Source organism: Jaculus jaculus, chromosome 1 (genome assembly GCF_020740685.1).
Source record: "Jaculus jaculus isolate mJacJac1 chromosome 1, mJacJac1.mat.Y.cur, whole genome shotgun sequence".
NCBI lineage: Eukaryota > Metazoa > Chordata > Mammalia > Rodentia > Dipodidae > Jaculus > Jaculus jaculus.
The window spans coordinates 318,008,866-318,030,400 of record NC_059102.1 but is presented as its reverse complement, the minus strand read 5'-3'; the positions used below and the strand labels follow the sequence as shown (position 1 = coordinate 318,030,400).

General features: G+C 40.4%; 1 protein-coding gene and 1 non-coding gene across 2 annotated transcripts in view; both read right to left on the bottom strand.

Moving 5' to 3' along the window:
- Window positions 1-21,535, bottom strand: part of Fmn2 (formin 2) — a 389,007-nt gene that overhangs the window by 216,845 nt on the left and 150,627 nt on the right. The window contains exon 7 of the mRNA XM_045142437.1: window positions 2,089-2,176. Within this exon, the coding sequence (XP_044998372.1) occupies window positions 2,089-2,176 (88 nt within the window). The remainder of the gene's footprint in view (window positions 1-2,088; window positions 2,177-21,535) is intronic.
- Window positions 17,030-17,136, bottom strand: LOC123458142. Its single transcript, XR_006635440.1, has one exon. It is a non-coding gene; the product is annotated as a U6 spliceosomal RNA (small nuclear RNA).

Below are 21,535 nucleotides of genomic sequence, written 5' to 3'. Positions count from 1 at the left end.
TTGCTTAGTGGTTAAGGTGTCTGCCTACAAAGCCAAAGGACCCAGGTTCGATTCCCCAGGACCCACGTTAGCCAGATGTACAAGGGAGCACATGCATCTAGAGTTCATTTGCAGTGGCTGGAGGCCCTGCCCTGGTGTGTCCATTCTGTCTCTCTCTCTCTCAAATAAATAAATAATTTAATAAAAACCAATCAATCTTTCTATGGTAGAAAAACCCAGGGTTTATACTACAGTTGTTCCAAATATCTTGAAGAAGCCCCAGTTTTCCACCCTGAAGTCTTATGCTTAGTGGAGTTTCATTAGTCTGTGTATCTCGCAGTGTCTCAGAGCATCAGAACACATCCTATGACTCATCCATTGCATTAAACATACTTTTACACAAATGGCCAACCAGCCTCTTGCAAACTCCTGCTTTTGGTTCATCTCTAAACGTAGCAACTTGGTTCACTCGCTGATATATCTTGATACTGAGACATCCTTACAGCAGCTGAAACAAGCATGCCTATAACTCCCACCCTGGTAGACACTGAACTGGTTGACAATGTTGGATCTACCTCTGCTTTCTACTCACTCATCAAACACCTGGACACAGCACTAGCTGGACTAGTGCTTATGACATAAACATTAATAAGTGACTAAGTACATTTGTGAGGGACTGAGTATTTGTGATCTCTCCCCCACTGTGTATGCGCCACCATGATAGCTCTCGAATATCATTTAGAGTATTTGGAGGGGTGATGTGGGAAGGGTCTGATTTTGAAAGAGAAGCCTTCAGGAATGAGAAGATTGCTTTTATGAAAGACTAATGAAGGCTTCCATTATTTCGGGCGCATGAATATACAAGCGAAAACTGGCAGTCTGAGCATATAACAAGTTCCTCAGTAGATCCTAGCCATGCTAGAATCTTTCTAAAATATTTTCTACTTTTTTTAAAAATTTGACTGGGTGGGGGATGGGCACCCCAGGACCTCTTCCACAGCAAATGAATTCTAGGCATGGGTGCCATAATTATGCACCTGGATTTATGTGAGGACTGGGAAATCAAACCTGGGCTAAGAAGCTTTGCAAGCAAGTGCCTTTAACAACAAAACACCTCTTCCTCTTCCTCCTCCTCCTCATCTTCTTCTTCTTTTTTGCTTTTTGAGGTATGGTCTTGCTCTATCCCAGGCTTATCTGGAATTCTCTATGTAGACTCAGGCTGGCCTCAAACTCACAATCCTCCTACCTCTGCCTCCTAAGTGCTGGGATTAAAGGAGTGTGCCATCATGACTGGTCAACCTTTAACTTCTGATCAATCTCCTTAGCCCCATGCTAGAAGCTCAGGCTTCTAGCTTCCAGAAAGGTAGGGAATAAATTTCTCTACTTTAAAAGTTACCCATTTTGGGAAGAGAAAGGAAGGGAGGAGGATACTTAATAGGTTGATATTGTATATATGTAAGTACAATGATTGTAATGGGGAGGTAATATGATGGAGAATGGAATTTCAAAGGGGAAAGTGTGGGGGTGGGGAGGGAGGGAATTACCATGGGATATTTTTTTATAATCATGGAAAATGTTAATAAAAATTTAAAAATTTATAAAAATAATAAAAATAAAAATGGAAAAAAAAAGTTACCCATTTTGGGCTGGAGAGAAATGGCTTAGCAGTTAAGGTGCTTGCTTGCAAAGCCAAAGGATCCAGTTTCAATTCCCCAATACCCATGTAAGCCAGATGTGCAAGGTAATGTGTGCATGAGTTCATTTGCAGTGGCTAGAGGCCCTGGCATACCCATTCACTGTATCTGCCTCTTTCTCTTTCTCTCTCTCCAATAAATAAATAACAATATAAAAGTTCCCCATGTTGTGGTATTATGTTATAGCAGAACAACGTAACAGTAAGACTTAAACCAATAACAAGGTACAGACAGAACACAAAAACTAAAAACAGTAACTCTTCCAGAACTGACTACGGAAGGCAGTTTGATAGTACTTACAGGAAACATCCTCATTTTATACAACACAGAAAAGTTTGAAACATTGCCCAGCAAACATCACATCTTCGAGCCCAAGTTTAATACTTAAGAGCTAACTTTTTATTTTCCCACTTACCATGCTGTATGTCCTTCATGTCTAAATGGAGACTGGACATTAAAATTCCAACAGCCTGGGACCTTTTGTTGCTCAGTAGCTTGACAACCTGTTCAAGAAGGAGGAAAATGGGAAACACTGTTTTAAACTCTATGACGTTTAATGACATTTTAGAACCCTAAATGATGAACAAAATTAAGAGAAAACTTTGTGGCATCACTTAAAATATGGTGTCATTACTAAAAACTGTTTTATCTATGTTTGAAGAGAGCTTTGGAGCTTCTCTAATATTTTCTAAAATATTTTTTATTTATTTACAAGGAACCAGAGAGAAGAAGAGAGAGAGGAAGACAACGGCAGCACGCTAGGGCCTCTTGCTGCCGCAAAGGAACTGCAGACGCACGCACCACTTTGCACGTTTGTCTTTACATGGGTCCTGAGGAGTTAAACCCAGGTCACCAGGCTTTGCAAGCAAGTGCCTCAACCACCCAGCCCTGCCTTGTAGTAAATTCTAAAATTTCAACAACTTCTCCCCAGTATTCACCACTAGTCTCAATACCATGCTTTTTATCAATCTTGAAAAAGCCTGATCTGTCAAGAAGTAAAATTTATAATAATCTAGAAAACTGATCTTCACTTTGAGAAAATTATACATGTGATCATATACAGCCCAAGATGATTTTCTTTTAACTATGAAACTTTAAAAAGGTCCAGAAGAGCAAAGTAAAATTATGCACAGAAAAAAGCCATTAGGTCAGATCAGCTGCACCATAAAATAGAAAATGTGCTTCTATTCAGGCCATTTAGAAGGCTCAGTATTTTACTGCCAGTTCATTTCCTTCTGCATTTGACATAAATTGCATGGAAATTTTTTCCAACTAATTAATAGAGGAGTGCAAGCAGCAGATTGTAAGGAACACACCAGCCCAGTCTCAAGTTTGGCTGTCAAGAGGGTCAGGACGAGCCGTGACCACACACAGATGAAGTGTGTTCGACCACCTACCCAATTTCTAATGATAGGAATCTGAGGGCAATAATAATAATGAAGTAAATGAGCATTCTAAAAGTTAAAATAGTAACAACTAGAAGCTTTTATCAGCTGGAACTTCAACGGTCATCTATGAAAACTAAGAGAGTCTTGTCGTATTCTCCCCTCACTCTCTGACAAAGGTAAAACACTTGAGCAGAGACAACAGCACACAAGGCTCACCTATGAAATGAAGGCGCAACTCAGATGAGCTGTAATACAAAACAGCTTCCCTAAGCTGGGTGTGGTGGCACATGTCTTTAATCCCAGCAGTTGGGAGGCAGAGGTAGGAGGATTGCCAAGAATTGGAGGCCACTCTGAGACTACATTGTGAATTCCAGGTCACCATGACCCTACTTGGAAAACCAAAAGGGGAGGTGGAAAGAAAAACTACTTTCCCCGAATGCTAACAGACCGTATAGGTAATCTGCAAGCCTGGCTCGGAATTCCAGCACCAGCACTTGCAGATCCTTGGGCACCAAAGACTCTCTGCTCTGGGTTCTTATCTGAAAGGCAGAGGACATACACCTTGGTCTGGTGCCCATGAGCTGACCGCAGTTGCAAAGTAGAAGCTACTGACAACATGGCCTGCGACGACTGCCATTCTGCAAGTGTGTGTCACCTGTCCACAAAAAACCTGAGAGCAAATGTCAGGGATTGTAGAGTAGTCTCCTGGAGCACACCTTTGGCCTATTGAATCAACTGTTATATGTAATTTTTGGAAGGTGTTTATAATTTTATTTTTCTAGCAATATATTTATGTATGACAGTAACATAGGAGCTGGAGAGGCAGCTCAGCAGTTAAGGCACTTGTCTGCAAAGCAAAAGGACCAAGGTTTGATACTCCAGGTCCCACCTAAGCCAGATGCACAAGGTGATGCATGCGTCTATGTGTCTGGAGTTCATATGCAGTGGTTAGAGGCTCTGGCATGCAAAAAGAAAAAAAGAAAATAAGAAAACAGCAGAAATATAAAATTTCAAAAAAAAAAAAAAAAAGGACAATAGAAGCTACGTAAGCCAGATGTACAAGGTGGCATGTGAACATGGAGCTCGTTTGCAGTGGCTAGTAGCCCTGGTGTGCCCATTCTCTCTTTCTCTGTCTCTCTCATACAAACTAAAAAAAATTCAAGTATATTATATATACAATATGTATATGTTATATATACAATATGTATATGTTATATATACATATGAGCTTTTGCAAGTTCAGAAGTGGTTAGACTTCAGATTTAGAATATCATCCTTGGCTAGTACACAGTGTAAGAGGTGCTTGTACTAAGTACTCTTCCAATCACCAAGGTCGCCATCAGCAGAAGCAAGAGCAAAAGCAATGAATACTGTGACTCAAAATCTACTCACAATTCTATAGGCCTTCCTTTAAGTGCTCTAAGACTAAACAAAGAAGCAATAATCCCATAGCTTTTTACCAGAAAGAACAAGTTGGAGCTGGGTAGGTAAAAGTACTTGCTATAGAATCCAGAGAACATGCATCAGCTTGAGACGACACCCCACGTGCCTGCAATGCTTGCACGTCTGCAGGTATGGGAGGCAGAGCCAATCCTAGAAGCTTATGGCCAGCTGGCCTGGCAAATGCAGTGGCAAACAATGAGAGATCCTGTCCCCAACAAGCGAAAAGATGAGGACCAACGACCCGAGGTTGTCCTCTGACCTCCATACATGTGCCGTGGCATGCTCATGGCCCCAACACTCACAATATAATAAAGGAAGAAAGGAAAGAAGGAAGGGAGGGATGGAGAAGAAGAGAGGACATGGGAGGGGAGGTGAGGGGAGGTAAGAAGGAGGAAGGGAGAGAGGAAAGGTGACAGGAGTAGAAACAGAAATGAAAGGCAGTAATTTCACTGTCAGGTGACATATTCCTTTTTCTCTGTATAAATGACATAGAGAAATGAACTAAAAGGCAAAGCAAATCATTCCACAAAGGAAATGATTGCTTAACCCTTCAGAAATATATGTTACTATTTAAAAAATATTAATAATTGATCATAAGCATGACAACAGGTAAGCCACTCAACATCCTGCAATAGAAGTCATATAGCTTTTGTTTATTTTTGAAAAGTATCTAGACATTGAACAGATAGGCCAACTCTTTTTTTTGTTTCCACTACAATGTCTTTTTCTTTAAGTGACAGCCCAGAAATCGATCACAACATTGGAAGGATGAACCAGAACACTGAAAGAAAATTCAAAGGCTATGGAGCTAGAGAGTGGTTTAGCAGTTAAGGCACTTGCTTTCAAAGCTAAAGGACATGGGTTCAATTCCCCAGGACCCACATAAAGCCTGATGAACAAGGTGGTGCATGCATCTGGAGTTCAGCAGCAGCAGCTAGAGGTCCTGGTGTGCCCATTCTCTCTCTCTTCTCTATCTGCCTCATTCTCTCAAATAAATAAAAATATTTTTAAGAAAAATTAAATTCAAAGGCTGACAAAAGCTACCCTGAACATTATTCTTCACATAAGTAACCACCAGTTTTATTTATTGGTGCTAGTGATTTAACCCAGGAGCCCAGTCATGTTAAATATAATCCAGAAGTATTAGGTGGTACTGAATGCCACGTATTATGGGAAGAATAGAAAGGAAGGAAAGTTCTTCCTATTCACTTGCTACCTCCAAACAGTGTCAAAACAGTAACATGGCACAATACTATCACAATGTGCAATATGAGGATTAGTGCCTAATGTCCCTTACCATTAAAATTAAGCAGACAGGCCAGGCATGGTGGCACACACCTTTAATCCCAGCACTTGGGAGGCAGAGGTAGGAGGATTACTTTGAGTTCAAGGCTACCCTGAGATTACATAGTGAATTCCAGCTCAACCTGGGCTAGAGTGAAGCCCTACCTCAAACTAACAAAAACAAAAACAAAAACAAAACTTAAGGAGATAGTGCTGAAGAGATGGCTTAGTGATTAAGGTACTTGCCAGCAAAGCCTAAGAACTCATGTTTGAATCTCCAGGTCCCAGATAAGCCAGATACACAGTGACACAAGCACATAATGACGCACATGCACACAAGGGGGCGCACACGTCTGGAGTTCGTTCACAGCCATTGAAAGCCCTCTCTCTGCCTCTTTCTCTCTCTCTCAAAATTAAACTTAAAAAAAAAAAAAAGGGACACACCCTCAGGGTAACCCTTAATGGAAGACCTACAAGCTACAGACCAAGGCCAACATTAGGTAGAGAACAAAAGCTTCAATTCTCCACAACAGCTCTAGCCAATACAGAATTAGTCACACATGGCTAATGAGGCCCCTGAAATATAAGTAAACTTAGAAGACTTGAATTCAAGTATCTCATCAATTTTAGGTTGATTACATATTCAAATGACAATAACAACATCTTGACTATGCATTTCATTTGTTGATTTTAAAATGTGGCTACTAGAAAATTTAAAACTGCATACTTGATTTATATTCAATTTCTCTTGGGCAATATCATATCAAAATGATCTAATTACTTTTTAAAAAAGTATAAAACTATCATCCTTAGATCTAGACATCTTCCCCTACATCCCTAGTTCAGTTCAAATAATGGCAGATAGGGGATGCGGATGGGGGTGGTGGATCAATGATTGAAAGCACTTGTTTGCAAAGCTTGCCAACTAAGGCTCCCTTCCCAGGCAGTTTTGTACATCCAGAAGCAAAAAGCAGGGCGAGCATCTGGCATCCGGTTTATAGCAGCAAGAGGCCTTGGTACATGCGTGCATACATACATGCGTGCAGGGGCGCACACACACACAAAGGTGCAAAAAAAATTCTTTTATAATTTCAAAAACTTGATGGAAGATAAACATAAATCGAGCCAGTATGGTAGCACACACTAATAATCCCAGCAGTCAGAGAAGGAGACAGGAGGATCTGAAGTTTGAGATCATCTTCAGGTGCACAGCAAGGTCAAGCCCAGCCTGTGCTATATGAAACCTTATCTTAAAAAAATAAATAAATAACATTTCCATCTAAGTTTGCTTGGCTTATGAGCAAGCCTCTCTTCTGGGTCAGTAAATAAAATTCATGGTAAATTAGTTTCCTGTTAGATCCCATAAGCATTCACTTGTCAGAACCACACTTAGTGGGCAATGCAATACGGATGCCAGACCTGAGAGCCACTTGCATTTAGGAAGAGTCTACTCTCCATTGCACACCCAGAGAATGGGAGCCCTGTTTCCAAATCCTTTCGCTTCAGGCTGAATTTCAGCCTTCCTATTAATGCAATGTAGTTCACTTTACTTGCTGATTATACAACTAACATAATGATGCCATTTAGTGTAGTTAGAATGATCTCTTCCACTGTTTGCAGCAATCATGTCCAACCACTATGTCAGCTTCAGCACAGAAATTAAGTAGAATACAAGTAATCCATCAAAATGCCATCTTCAGATACAACCAGTACCCGAGATGTAAGTCCACATCTTTAATAAACCCTCTAAGGATGCTCCAGGTATAGCCAAAGGTGGGCATGTTCCAAATATTAGCTAAATGTGTTGTCATGCTTAACACTTTATTTTGTCCTCACACTCCTGACCCCTCTTATCTTTTTAATATACTTTGTCTCCCCTAACAATTTTAAAGTCTTTCCACAAATACCAATACATCCATCTCTCTTACTTCCTGCCTTAGTAAACAATCACATTTAGGGTGTTTGTTTTTTGTCAGATTTTTTTTTTCTTTTTGTTTTATTCCTTATTTTCTGCGCTGTAGAGAAGAACCTAGGGTCTTACTCATGCAAGACAAATGTTGTACCGCACAGCGGCATAACCAGCATGCAGTTTTGGTTACGCAATTACTCCTCTGTTTTGCTTATCTTTCCTGTAGTTGCCCTCAGCTAAACTACAGCACGCAGACTGTGCCCTGCTCTTTTTGGTTGCTTTTCCCTCCATCCAAATCCTTGGGCTCCATGTGTAGCTCACTATCCTGTGTCTTTCTGGGAGCATCTATCTGGAGACCTTCCTCTTTCCTTAAGTCAACATGACCAAAGTCTAAGCAGGTTCATTCTACAAAAATAAAGGTCATTGTGGCAGATGTCATGATCAAGAATCTATGTCACAAAACCTTCATGTTATATCAACTGACCTTTAGAAATTAAACTGAGAATTATGACTGGTCAACTAACATTACATTTCCCATGCTCTATCTTTTTAAAAAAAAATTGTTATTAGCATTTTCCATCCCATGCTCTATCTTATGACTAAGTACAGTCATGAGTGTAAGCGGTGGACACCAGGATGCAAAGAGTATGTCAGTGAGGGTGAGCTTTGCTTCACAACAACAAATATCCTAAGGTAATAAACTCAGAGGAAAGATTTATGTTGCCTCATAATTTTGTAGATTTCAGACTGTGATTGATTAGCCCTATGCCTTTTAAGTCTCCTCAATCTCATGGTAGGAAGGCAAAAGAAAGAATAGGGAGGGCCAGGAGTACCACTGTCCCTTTGAAGGCATGTCCCAAATGACATGAAGACCTCCCACTAATCCCCTTAGAGATTCTGTAATCTCCCAACAGTGGCACCTTATGGACCAAATCTGCCAGGGAATTGGGGATCTTTCCTATCCAAATCAAGGAATAAAGTGCAGCATCTGAAAGGAACAATCTAGCTTTCCATTTCCTCTCAGGCTCAAAGGGAAAATGACGGAGACTAGCCATCAATTCAATCACACTCTAAAAAGTCTGGGACATGGCGTATGGACAGCATGGTGAACTAGTGCCTCCTAAGATACTCACCTGCCCAGACTTCTCTACTGTCACAACAGCTGTAGACAAACCAATATTCTAACTGATATGTCTTCTAAGCACCAGACATTGTACACCAAGCGATGTCTACAGTGAGGTAAATTCACAGATGGTCAACATCAAGAACTATCACCCTCTGCCAAACCATTCTGTCTCACCATCCGGAGGTCGTGTCTGCCATCCATAATCCCCAGTCATCACGGTAGGGAAGGCTGATTCATTCTTCCTCACCGTCTCCCACATCCGGCGACACATCAAGTTCCACTGATGATTCCTCTCTTGCCTTCCTTTCTTTCAGTACAATCACCCCAGTTCCAGCTCATAACACCTTCCAGAGACACAGGTCTTCAGCCTTGGGGAGTTCCAACTCCAGTCTTAGACTAACGCTCTGCACTGACTTCATACGGCACACCCCTGCGACACTGACCCTTTCATTGCTGCTCCACTTTCCAATGGGACAATGGGCAAACTGAATAGCATTCAAGTCTTATGCATCTGAGATAGTTTTCCTAACCACTCCCCACCTCTCACACAGCTCTTGTATGTGGGTGGAGGGGAGGTTGCACGCATGTGCATATGGGTGTGAGGGTGTAAGAATGTATGCAGGTGCATGTGAAGGCTAGAAGGAGATGTCTCTATCTTCCTTTATGGCTATCCTTCTCTCTTACTTATTAAAAGGGGGTGTCTCACTGAACCCAGAATTCACCATTTGGCTAGATTAGCTGGTTTGTGGGATTTTCTGTCTCAGTCTCCTACACATTGGAGTTATGAGCATATACCTCCCCAATATTTACATAAGACCTGGTTATTCATGCTTGAGCAGTCAGCCCTTTGCTGACTGAGTCATCTGCCCGCCCCTCACACAACTTTTCTAAGGGGTGGCTTGACAGCTTCTTGTTCTGGGGCAGGGAGGGAGGTTGAGGTAGGGTCTCACTCTAGTCCAGGCTGACCTGGAATTCACTATGGGATCTCAGGCTGGCCTCAAACTCATGGTGATCCTCTTACCTCTGCCCCAGTGCTGGGATCAAAGGTGTGTGCTACCATGTGCGGCTTGATGGCTTCTTTAAAAAACAATGTGTGTACAAAAAACAATGTGTGTACATATATGTGTTTGTTTTTTTTATTTGTTTGCAAGCAGAGAGAGTGAGAGAGAAGGGAGACAGAAAGAATGGGCACACCAGGGCTTCTAGCCACTGCAAATGAACTCCAGATGCACATGCCACTTTGTACATCTGGCTCTATGTGAGTTCTGGGGAATTGAACCCAGGTCATTAGGTTACTCAGGCAAGTGCATTAACTGCTGAGCCATCTCTCCAGCCCTTGAGAGTGTCGTTGCTGTCATAAGATCGTGTGTTCTCCTACAATTAGCATGTGACACAGTAATTGTTGGAGAAATTCTCTCACAAATGTATGCACTGCTACCAGAGAGTATAACATGTCATTTATTTCAGTTCTGAAAACAATGATTAACAGGTTTCAGGCATTTAACAGATTGCTGAATAAACAAACCTTACAGGGCTGTAGAGACAGCTTAGTGGTTAAGGTGCTTGTCTGCGAAGCCTGAGGACTCAGGTTCCCTTCCCTAGTACCCACATAAACCAGATGCACAAGGCAGTGCATGCAACTGGAATTCATTTGCCATAGCTATAGATCCTGGAGCACCCATTCTCTCTCTCTCTCCTTCTCAAATAAATAAATATATAAGAATTAAAAAAAAAATAAGCCAGGCATGGTGGTACACACACCATTAATCCCAGCACTCGGGAGGCAGAGGTAGGAGGATTGCCATGAATTTGAGGCCACCCTGAGACTACATAGTAAATTCCAGGTCAGCCTGTCAGCCTGGGATAGAGCAAGATCCTACTTTGGAAAAAAATAAAAGCCAACAACTAGAATAATATACTGTATTCATCTCAAAAGTGCTTGGAAACTGCTTCCTGTTCTTAGCTAGATGTCAGGCTACCTACATGTCACAATTGTTTATTTACTCCACTTTTTAAATTTATTTTATAGACTTTTTAAAAATGTATGTGCCACTTTGTACATCTGGCTCTATGTAGGGCACTGAAACCAGGCTGTCAGGCTTTGCAAGCAAGCACCTTTAACCACTGAGCCATCTTTCCAGCCCAACTTTTTTTTTTTTTTTTTTTTTTTTTTTTTTTGGTTTTTCAAGGTAGGGTCTCACTCTGGCTCAGGCTGTCCTGGAATTCACTATGGAGTCTCAGGGTGGCCTCGAACTCTCAGCGATCCTCCTACCTCTGCCTCCCGAGTGCTGGGATTAAAGGCATGCGCCACCACGCCTGGCTTCCAGCCCAACTTTTAAAAAACTTCTTATGCTGAGCATTACACCCAAGCTAAGCACACATTCTACCCCTGAGCTATACCCCTGGCTCGTACTAAACAAGGTATCCGTTCTGCTCTCCATAAAGTAAATTTTACCTCAAATGTGCATTTTTTCTTGAAAATGCCATAGCTTATAGTAATATAGATTTTGGAACATGGACGGGGGAATTACTCAAATCTGGTTTAATAGTGCCTCTATCCTACATTCAAGAGCTCCAACAAGATAACTTCCATGGCCTCAGAACTGTGTCAGTACATAACGGAAACATAATATGAAGCCATCGATCAAGCCACCAAAGCCGTATTTAAATAATTACTTGATACACCACAAATGATAAGTGTTAACTCATGATTTTATAAAAAGAATATGGTATATTTATTCTGTAAATGTTACATGGACTAACACCAGATAATTGTGATGCTACAGCAAAGGGCTTAGCACTTAGCATCCAGTGCACAGGCAACCTGAAGTTTATTTAAGTTTATTACAGCTAGTGAAATCAGGAACTTAAAAACTAATCTAGCTGGGCGTGGTGGTGCAGGCCTTTAATCCCAACACTCAGGAGACAGAGATAGGAGGACTGCCATGAGCTTGAGGGCAGCCTGAGACTAGTGAATCCCAGGTCAGCCTAGGCTAGAGCAAGACCCTACCTCCAAAATAAATAAATAAATAAAATAAAATAAATAATTTGTAGGCAGTGTTAAGTACAGAGCCAAAGTCAAAACCAATTCCCAGTTCTAGAAGTATCCTGCTTTCTTCTGAAATGGTATGCCATCGTCTTTCTGGAAACTGGATATTAGATCACTGGAATCAATGGACATAGACAGATACAATAAGGCAAATCCTTCCCTGAGTGGGGTAAGATAGGAACAGTGAACAACAGAGGTTAGGTAGACTATTGAAAACATTTGTCTTTCACACCAATGTTGGAGCACAAGGCAGTGTATCCAGAGGAAAACAGTAATTTAAGTCATGGTGGATGCACAAAGCAGCCCAGGACACTCTAATGAGACTTGAGCTAAGGAGACAATGGGCAAATTCAAACAGTTCACACAAACTGAGCACCACCTCTGCAAATGCAAGGACATGCGGAGGCCCGTGCCCAGTCTGTAAAGGGCGCATCTCTGTGGAGGAGATCTGAGATTCTGAGCCATGTCTTTTTCCGGTGTTAGCGCATATGTAACTCTGGACAGATGTCCTTGGCTTAAAGACCCCAACTTCCCCACATGCATGATACAACTAATAATTTACAGGTAATATTCCCAGAGTTTGAAGTATAATGGTAACATGAGAAATATTATTAAGTATAAGCTGTCTTATGCTTGCCATACGTTGGTATGACATGTAGTAATCCAAGAACTAGCAATAAAATTTGGTAATGTCTTAAAAGCATGAGTTGATTTCAACAAGAGTCACACCACACCCTCAGTAAATATAATAATGCAATAGTTAAGAAAAAAGGTCCTGAGTTGGATGTGGTGGCGCACGCCTTTAATCCCAGCACTCGGAGGCAGAGGTAGGAGGATTGCAGTGAGTTTGAGACCACCTGAGACTACATAGTGAATTCCGGGTCAGCCTGGGCTAGAGCGAAACCCTACCTCAAAAAAACCAAAAAAAAAAAAAAAAAAAGAAAGAAAGAAAGAAAGAAAAAAAGAGTCACACCACAGAAAAGGCAAAGTTATAAGAAATAAAGGGGCCAAGTTATAAGAAACTGGGGCCAAGTATGGTGGTGTACACCTTTAATCCCAGTGTTCAGGAGGCAGAAGTAGGAAGATCAGAGGTAGGAGGATCACCATGACTTCAAGGCCAGCCTGAGACTATATAGTGAATTCCAGGTCAGCCTGGGCTAAAGGGAGCCCCTACCTCAAAACAACAAACAAACAAAAAATCCCAGAAATGAAGACCTGGAATAGGAGCAGAAAGAACTCATACACAGGCTAATTCCTACCCTCTGGGATTTAAATAATGATATCACTCTAACAACTGTTGAGCCAGGCTTTGATCATTTTTTTTTAAAGATTTGATTTTTTTCTTTTATTTTATTTGATAACGAGAAAAAATAGGTGCGGGGGGGGGTGCACTAGGGCCTCCAGCCGCTGCAAATGAACTCCAGATGCGTGCGGCCCCTGTCCTAGGGAATCGAACCCAGATCCTTTGGCTTTGCAGGCAAATACCTTAACCACTAAAACCATTTATCCAGTCCCATTTTGTAATCCTCATTTGGGTTCTGTTTTCACATTTTGAAAATGTAACTTCACAGCCCAGTGGGTTAGTAAACAATGAATAGCCTACTCAGAAGGACCTGAACCACAACAGCTTTAAGTAAGAGGCAGAGGTAGGAGGATTGCAGTGAGTTCCAAATTCAGTTTCTCACAGGGCGTGGTGGCACACACCTTTAATTCCAGCGCTTGGGAGGGTGAGGTTCAAGACTACCCTGAGACTACATAGTGAATTCCAGGTCAGCCTGGGCCTTTAATTCCAGCACTCAGAGGTAGGAGGATCACCTTGAGTTTGATGCCACCCTGAGACTACATAGTGAATTCCAGGCCAGCCTGGGCTAGAGTGAGACCCTACCTCGGAAAAACAAACAAACAACACAAAAAGATAAATCTAGCAGCTATCTTAGATCTTAACTAGTCATACTCCGAAGGAATCAAGGCTTGTATAGGAGCTTTGCAGAGCAAAAGGTTATCAGGGTTTCTTTAATCCATCCCCAGTAACCAGCCTGACTCACAGGACCACCTCCACATGCCAAGATTACCATTAAGCCTCAGGGACAGGGTGGCCAACACCATGGGCCCCAAGCAGCATTCCAGACAGGCTGGGAGTGGTAGGTGCACACTTATCAGGTTAGCACCAGGCAATTCTAGGTTTTCTGTGCTTTGAAAGTGGAGGCTCCATCTCCAAAACAAAACAGAGATGGCATGGTAACTGGTAAAATGACATTCGGCAGCAAGGATGCCAGCTTCACTCAGCTTATGCTGAAGCTGCTGCAGAGAAAACCTTTGGAAAAAAAAAAAAAAATAGGGGACTGAATTGCTGATGGGTAATCCAATTCCTTTCACTACACTGGAGAGAAAGGGCAAAAGCAAGATAGAGCTGGAAAAAATAGTACTTTGAGTTTTAGGGCTGGTGAAGTGGCTCAGTGATGAAGGTCTGGAACTCCTTTGCAGTTGCTAGAGGCCCTGACACACCCTTTCATTCCCTCTTTCTCTTTTTGAATAAATAAAAATATTTTTAAAAAATCTACAATATCTCTATCACACCTTCCAAGGCTCAGAGTCTATTGCAGAAGAGGTGGCAGAAAAAATGTAAGAGCCAAAGGAAGGGTAGAACTCCTTACAACGTGCTCCCCCCAGACACAAAATGGCCTGCATATCCATGACCTCACAGTGTCTGACACTACCTACTCAAGACCATCATAATAGGAGTTAAAGACCATGACATCAAAATAAAAGCCATACTCATTGAGAGGGGGAGGGGATATGATGGAGAATGGAGTTTCAAAGGGGAAAGTTAGGGGAGGGAGGGCAATTACCATGGGATATTGCTTACAATCATGGAAGTTGTTAATAAAAAAAAAAAATCCTGGGCTGGAGAGGTGGCTTAGCAGTTAAGCGCTTGCCTGTGAAGCCTAAGGACCCCAGTTGGATGCTCCATTCCCTAGGACCCATGTTAGCCAGATGCACAAGGGGGCGCACACATCTGGAGTTTGTTTTCAGTGGCTGGAGGCCCTGGTGTGCCCATTCATTCCCCACTCCCTCTGCCTCTTTAAGTCTCTCTCTCTCTGTCCATCTCAAATAAAAAAAAATAAAAATAAACAACAAAAAAATCCTTAAGCAGCTCCCAAGTTTGCCATCACTAATAAAGAAGATGAGCATATCTACATAATAAAACTTGACTGACCTCTTGGAAAAAACAAAAAAAAGAACAGTCATGGGTTGGAGGCTCTGAAGGTCCAGGAGCCTTCAGAGGAGGTGGAGGAGACTTCAAGCAATGAGGAAGAAAGATGAAATGTGAATAGTTGCTTCTGCCCCTGTCTGCCACTCTTCCATTTGAAAGAATGGAATCGGTTTTCACTCTGTTACCTGTTCAGTGACAGAGCCCTCTGAGGACATTCCAAGACAGTATACAGTCCTGTGGTCTACTTGGGATTCATATCGATAACATTTCCAGAGAGATACCTATCCTTGTTGGTTTTGACTGGATATTCATATAGACTTTTTTCAATGAGTTGAGTGACAGAGCTAACCTTATTTGTAAGTTTTAGATTTATATTGTTTCATCCCATGTACAAAACGATCTTTTTGTCTCTACAAATTGTGTGTGTGTGTGTGTGTGTGTGTGTGTGTGTGTGTGCACACGTGCACACGCTGGGGCTACTAAAGAATGCCTTATCATGATTTTTGTGTCAAGAGAATTTAGGACAAATTAAAACTCCTAAACTCTGGAAAAAAATGCTAAAAAAAAAATTAAGCAAGAGTTAAAAAAGCATCCCAAACTGATGAAGAAAAAAAAAAATACCATTAAGCATGAAGTAAAATATTTATGCTAATATGTTATATTTTCAGAGTTCACTTTATACTTTAAATATTACAATAACACACACAAAGTAATAAGCTTAAGTAAATATCACCAAGCTCTTAAAATAAAATGTTTTTCTAATTAAAACCAACTACCATAAATCTAGATCATTCTCCATTTTATAAAACACCAAAGAAATATGTAAAAATGTTTAAACTCCTTGAATTTAAAACAATATACAATTTTTTTCTTTTTAGATTCTTTTCACAAACTACCCAGTTTTGTCATGAGAAATATATGCAAGATAAAATTTGGCCCTTCACCAGTTCAAATATTTTAGTAATTAGAAAGCTATGCTTCATCTATTTAACTGCATGCAAGTTAGCTAAAATAACTTTTCACTATAAATTCCCTATAAAATTTGAGTTTTAGGTATATATACCTACAAGTTTCATAACATGTTTTCAGCATTTCACATTAAGTGATGACTATTTCAGGGGAAGAATAAAGGCCACTGAATTGTGAACATGAGATCTAAATGTTTTATAACCCTTCCCAAAACACTTGGCTTTCAGAACTGGGGGTGGATAGAGCAAGTTGGAGACCCTGAGATAGAGCCCTAGTGCCAAAAAAAAAAAAGAAAAAAAAAAGTAAACAAATAAGAGTGAATAAATGGGGGCTGGAGAGACGGCTTAGCAGTGAAGGCACTTGCCTACAAAGTATAATAACCTAGGTTCGATTCCCTAGTGCCCATGTAAGCCAGGTGCACAGAGTGTCACAAGCATGTAGAGTTTGTTTGTAGTGGCTGGAGACCCTAGCAAGCCCATTGTCTCTCTCTATTGCCTCTTCCTCTCCCTCTGGCTCTCTCTCAAATAAATAAATAAACAAATAAATAAATAAATAAAATATGTTTAAAGAATGAATAAATGGATAAAAGGAGGAAAATAATTAAACTAAGCAACTTGGATATCAAATGCTTTCCAAAATAGACATCAGCAACTCAATTGAAATTCTGATAGTCTCTCAATTACAGCTGTTAATATTACAAACAAAAGATACGATATCAGGGCTAGGACAATGGTGCAGTGGTTAAAGGTACTTGCTTACAAAGCCAGCTGGTCAGGGTTCAAGTCCCTAGCCACCCATGTAAAGCTAGACCCAAAAAGTAGTGCAAATACTTCACATTTGTTTGCAGCAGCAAGAGACTCTAGCATGTACACACACACATACATACATACATACATACATACATACATACATACATACATATTTTTTTCCAGCCCCATTTTTTTTCCGTTTTATTTTTTTTAATTTTTTTTTTTTTAAATATGGAACGCTTCACGAATTTGCGTGTCATCCATGCGCAGGGGCCATGCTAATCTTCTCTGTATCGTTCCAATTTTAGTATATGTGCTGCCGAAGCGAGCACTTTTTTTAATTTTTATTAACATTTTCCATGATTATAAAATATATCCCATGGTAATTCCCTCCCTCCCCACCCCCACACTTTCCCATTTGAAATTCCATTCTCCATCATATTACCTCCCCATCATACATACTTTTAAAAAGATAAAATAGGGGCTGGAGCGATGGCCTAGCAGTTAAGGTGTTTGCTTGCAAAGGCAGAGGATCCTGGTTCAACTCTCCAGGACCCACATAAGCCAGATACACAAGGGGATGCATGAATCTGGAGTTCATTTCCAGTGGCTAGAGGCCCTGGTGTACCTGTTCTCTCTCTCTTTCTCTCTCTCTCCCTTTCTTTCTCCTTCTCAAATAAAGAAGTAAATAAAATTATATTTTAAAAAATAAAAAAGGTAAAATAATGACAAGGTAAGGTTAATGGCATATAAAAAATTTAAAAAAAAATTCTTTTGATGACCATGTGCACCTTTGCTGTTTTGAGTTTATAGCAACCAAGTGCTGAGGAGACATGACATGACATAAAGGGCTTTCTCTTCTTCACTGCTGTCATCACTAAAAACCCAATGACATAGAAACTGTCAGTCATATCTTACAGCCAAAGTGACATTTGGCCCCAGAGTCCGCCCTCCTGGTCAATATCCTGGACTATCTCTAAGCTTCAGTATAAAATCCCATTACATTAGGCCCAATCATTCCATGTTCTCAAATATAAATAATATGGACACATAAAAGAAACAATGTAGTTTACAAATTGCCATAGAAAAGCAAACCCTAGCTAATCACACCCATATGGATAGTCTACATATTATTTAATTGCAAAAAAAAAAAAAAAAAAACTCATGAAAGACCATTCAAGGCCAACCTGGAACTACAGAGTGAGTTCTAGGTCAGCCTGTGCTAAAGTGAGACCCTCTACCTTGAAAAAAACCAAACAAACAATAAATCATGAAAAACAAAATTAGCTTCCTAACTTGGTAGTTATAACAACAGTAAAAAGTCAATGATCAACTTGATGAAAAGGCCTTTTCAAAATTATTTATTTATTATTTACGTATTTATTTGAGAGAGAATGTGTGTATGGGCACGGGCATGTCAGGGCCTTCTGCTGCTGGAAACAAACTCCAGACACACACATCATTTTGTGCATCTGGCTTTACATGGGCACTAGGGAATTGAACCCAGGACATCAGGTTTTGTAAGAACATTTAACCACTGAGTCATCTCTCCAGCCCTTATCATGACATTATTTTGGGCACCTCTACAGGGAAAACACTAGCTTTCTGGCCTTATCTACAGAGTTTGATAATGGTTTTAGCAGTGTAAAGACATAAGACTGAAATTTCCATTGGATTCCATCCCATGGAGGAAGACATTTCCAGCTTTCTTACAAGCCTATAGGTCTTTATTTTTGGAAATGGCATTCTGCCTAAGCGACTGGCTGTTTGTCCAAAGACCTCTTGGAGTTTGGAAGGGAAAGAGACAGACAGTGACTTGTCAGCGGGCTAGTGCATGACGTGCATTTGTAAAGAATAAAAGTTTCAATATGTAAATTTAAGACTTCACAGACCAATGATGGCAGCGCTTTCAGAATTTGTACTTTTAGCATTTTTCCTTCCCTCTGAAATTCCATTTGCAGAAATTTATCATGTTGTACCAAACATTACATGATATCCCCATGCACCACCAGCCAAATCACCCATTCTTGCTATTTCTGGAGATTATCTTTAACTCTATTGCTACAGAGCCTCAAACTAGTGTTCCTTTATTTAATATATAGTCCTTCTTAACAGTGGCTACCATTTAGAAAGTTTACTTTTTAAAGTATTGGAACTAAAGGCACCATAGCACTGAGAAGAAATGACTAAGGAGTGTTCAGCACTGAAACATCAAAACAGAAGACCATCAAAAGAGACTAATTGAGAGGGGGAGGGGATAAGATGGAGGGTGGATTTGTGAAGGGGAAGGTGGGGGAATGGAGGGAATGTTCATGGTTTATTGTCTATAATTATGGAAGTTGGCAAAAAATAAAAATAAAGAGATTGGGCTGGAGAGAAGGCTTTGTGGTTAAGGTGCTTTCCTGTGAAGCCTAGGGATCCAAATTTGATTCCCTAGTACCCACACAAGCCAAATGTACAAGGTGGTACATGTGTCTGGAGTTCATTTGCAGTGGCTTGAGGCCCTGGTGTGCCCATTCTCTCTTTCTTCTCTCTCTCTCTCCCCCCCCCACCCTGTCTGCCTCTCTCTGTGTCTCTCTCTCAAATAAATAAATTACATAAACTGGACATGGCGGTGGACGCTTTAATCTCAGCACTTGGGAGGCAGAGGTAGGTGGATCGCTGTGAGTTCGACGCTACTCTAAGATTACGTAGTGAATTCCAGGTCAGTCTGGGATAGAGTGAGACCCTACCTCAAAAAACAAAAATAAATAAATAAATAAAATATTTTAAAATAATAATAAAAAAAGTTTGGGTCAGGTGTGGCAGCGCACACGTTTAATCCCAGCACTTGGGAGGCAGAGGTAGGAGGATCTCCATGAGTTCGAGGCTACCCTGAGACTATATAGCGAATTCTGGGTCAGCCTGAGCTAGAGTGAGACCCTACCTCGAAAAAAAAAAAAAGAAATAAGAATAATCAAAAAATAAAAAGCTTAAAACAACTTGGATTGAGTTCTACTTATTGGAGTGAGATGTCTACACACACAAAAAATGAAAGACCTTTCACAAATATCAAGGAAAGCAAATCAATGAAATACATTATACATCCTAAAGATAATTAAAAATATATTTTTCTTCTAAAAAATATTGGAACTGATCTAAATTCTCCAAGTGTAGAGATTATTTAAAATGTCTGTCTTAGCCGGGCGTGGTGGCGCACGCCTTTAATCCCAGCACACAGGAGGCAGATGTAGGAGGATCGCCATGAGTTCGAGGCCACCCTGAGACTACAGAGTTAATTCCAGGTCAGCCTGGACCAGAGTGAGACCCTACCTCAAAAAAACAAAAAAAAAAATAAAAAATAAAAATAAAATGTCTGTCTTGTACCTATTTTGCAAGTCACTCTGTAGAACATTACAGGAACCTAGGAAGACTCTGGAATAACATCTTCTGAAACGTCTCTGTCCCACAGGCTCCATCTGACTTCTACTGCCACAGATTATTTTTCTCATCCTTGAACCTCATGTAAATGGGAATACGAAATGCATCAGTATTCATTTTGTTGTTGTTGTTTTGAGGTAGGGTTTCACTCTAGCCCAGGCTGAACTGGAATTCACACTATGTTGTTCAGGGTGGCCTTGAACTCACGGTGATCCTCCTACCTCGGCCTCCCTCCTCCTACCTCTGCCTCCTGAGTGCTGGGATTAAAGGCATGTACCATCATGCCCAGCATGCATCAGTATTCTTTTTATTTATTTATTTATTTATTTATTTATATTTCAAATTTTTATTAACAACTTCCATGATTTTAAAAAATATCCTATGGTAATCAGTATTCTTGAGTGTAAAAGCAGGCTCTTGCCAGGCGTGGTGGTGTATGCCTTTAATCCCAGCACTCAGAAGGCAGAGGTAGGAGGACTGCTGTGAGTTCAAGGCCACCCCAGACTACATAGTGAATTCCAGATCAGCCTGAGCTAGAGTGAGATCCTACCACAGGAAAAAAAAAAAAAGCAGGCTCTTATCTTTCAGAGCTATGCACTCTTCCGCTGCTCAGTGAACCACAATTCCTTCTTCACCTCGGTCTGTACAGACACCTGTACTTTACAGGTATAAATAGTGCTGTGAAACTTCTCACATATGTATGTTATATACATATGAACTCATTTCTCTCAGATGGGTACAGATAAAACAATTTCTATGCCTACACAGGTTACTGTATTTAACATCAGAACTTACTACCATGTACTTTTCCAAAGTAGTGCTTGCTTGGAAATCTGGTACACAAACTAATGAAAAAGTAAAATAAAGTTTTATACATTCAAGCATCATAGTGATGAAATTATTTAATATATAAGAACAAGTCACCCAAAATGCTATCAACTAGTCAAAAATTTTGGAAAGCTATTTTACATGTAAGTGGCATATAATATTACATTTACAGAAGAATGCTCACAAGGGATACTTAATGCCTCTATCCATTATCATTAGCTAATTATTCAGAAACATACAGAACAAGAATGTACATGGGCTATTATTTTTCACATATCTATAAATATAAATGGCCCATAAAAATTGAATAGGTACTTACATCAATTTTAACTCTTAAACATTCCTCACCTCCATCCTTTCTTCTCCGTCATTTTCATTTGAGAATTTTTCCCCCAGAACACTGTACAGAACTACATAAGGGCATTTGATTAAAAACAATTTTGAATTGCCTGAGTATGCAAATACCCTTGGAAAGTGTTACTG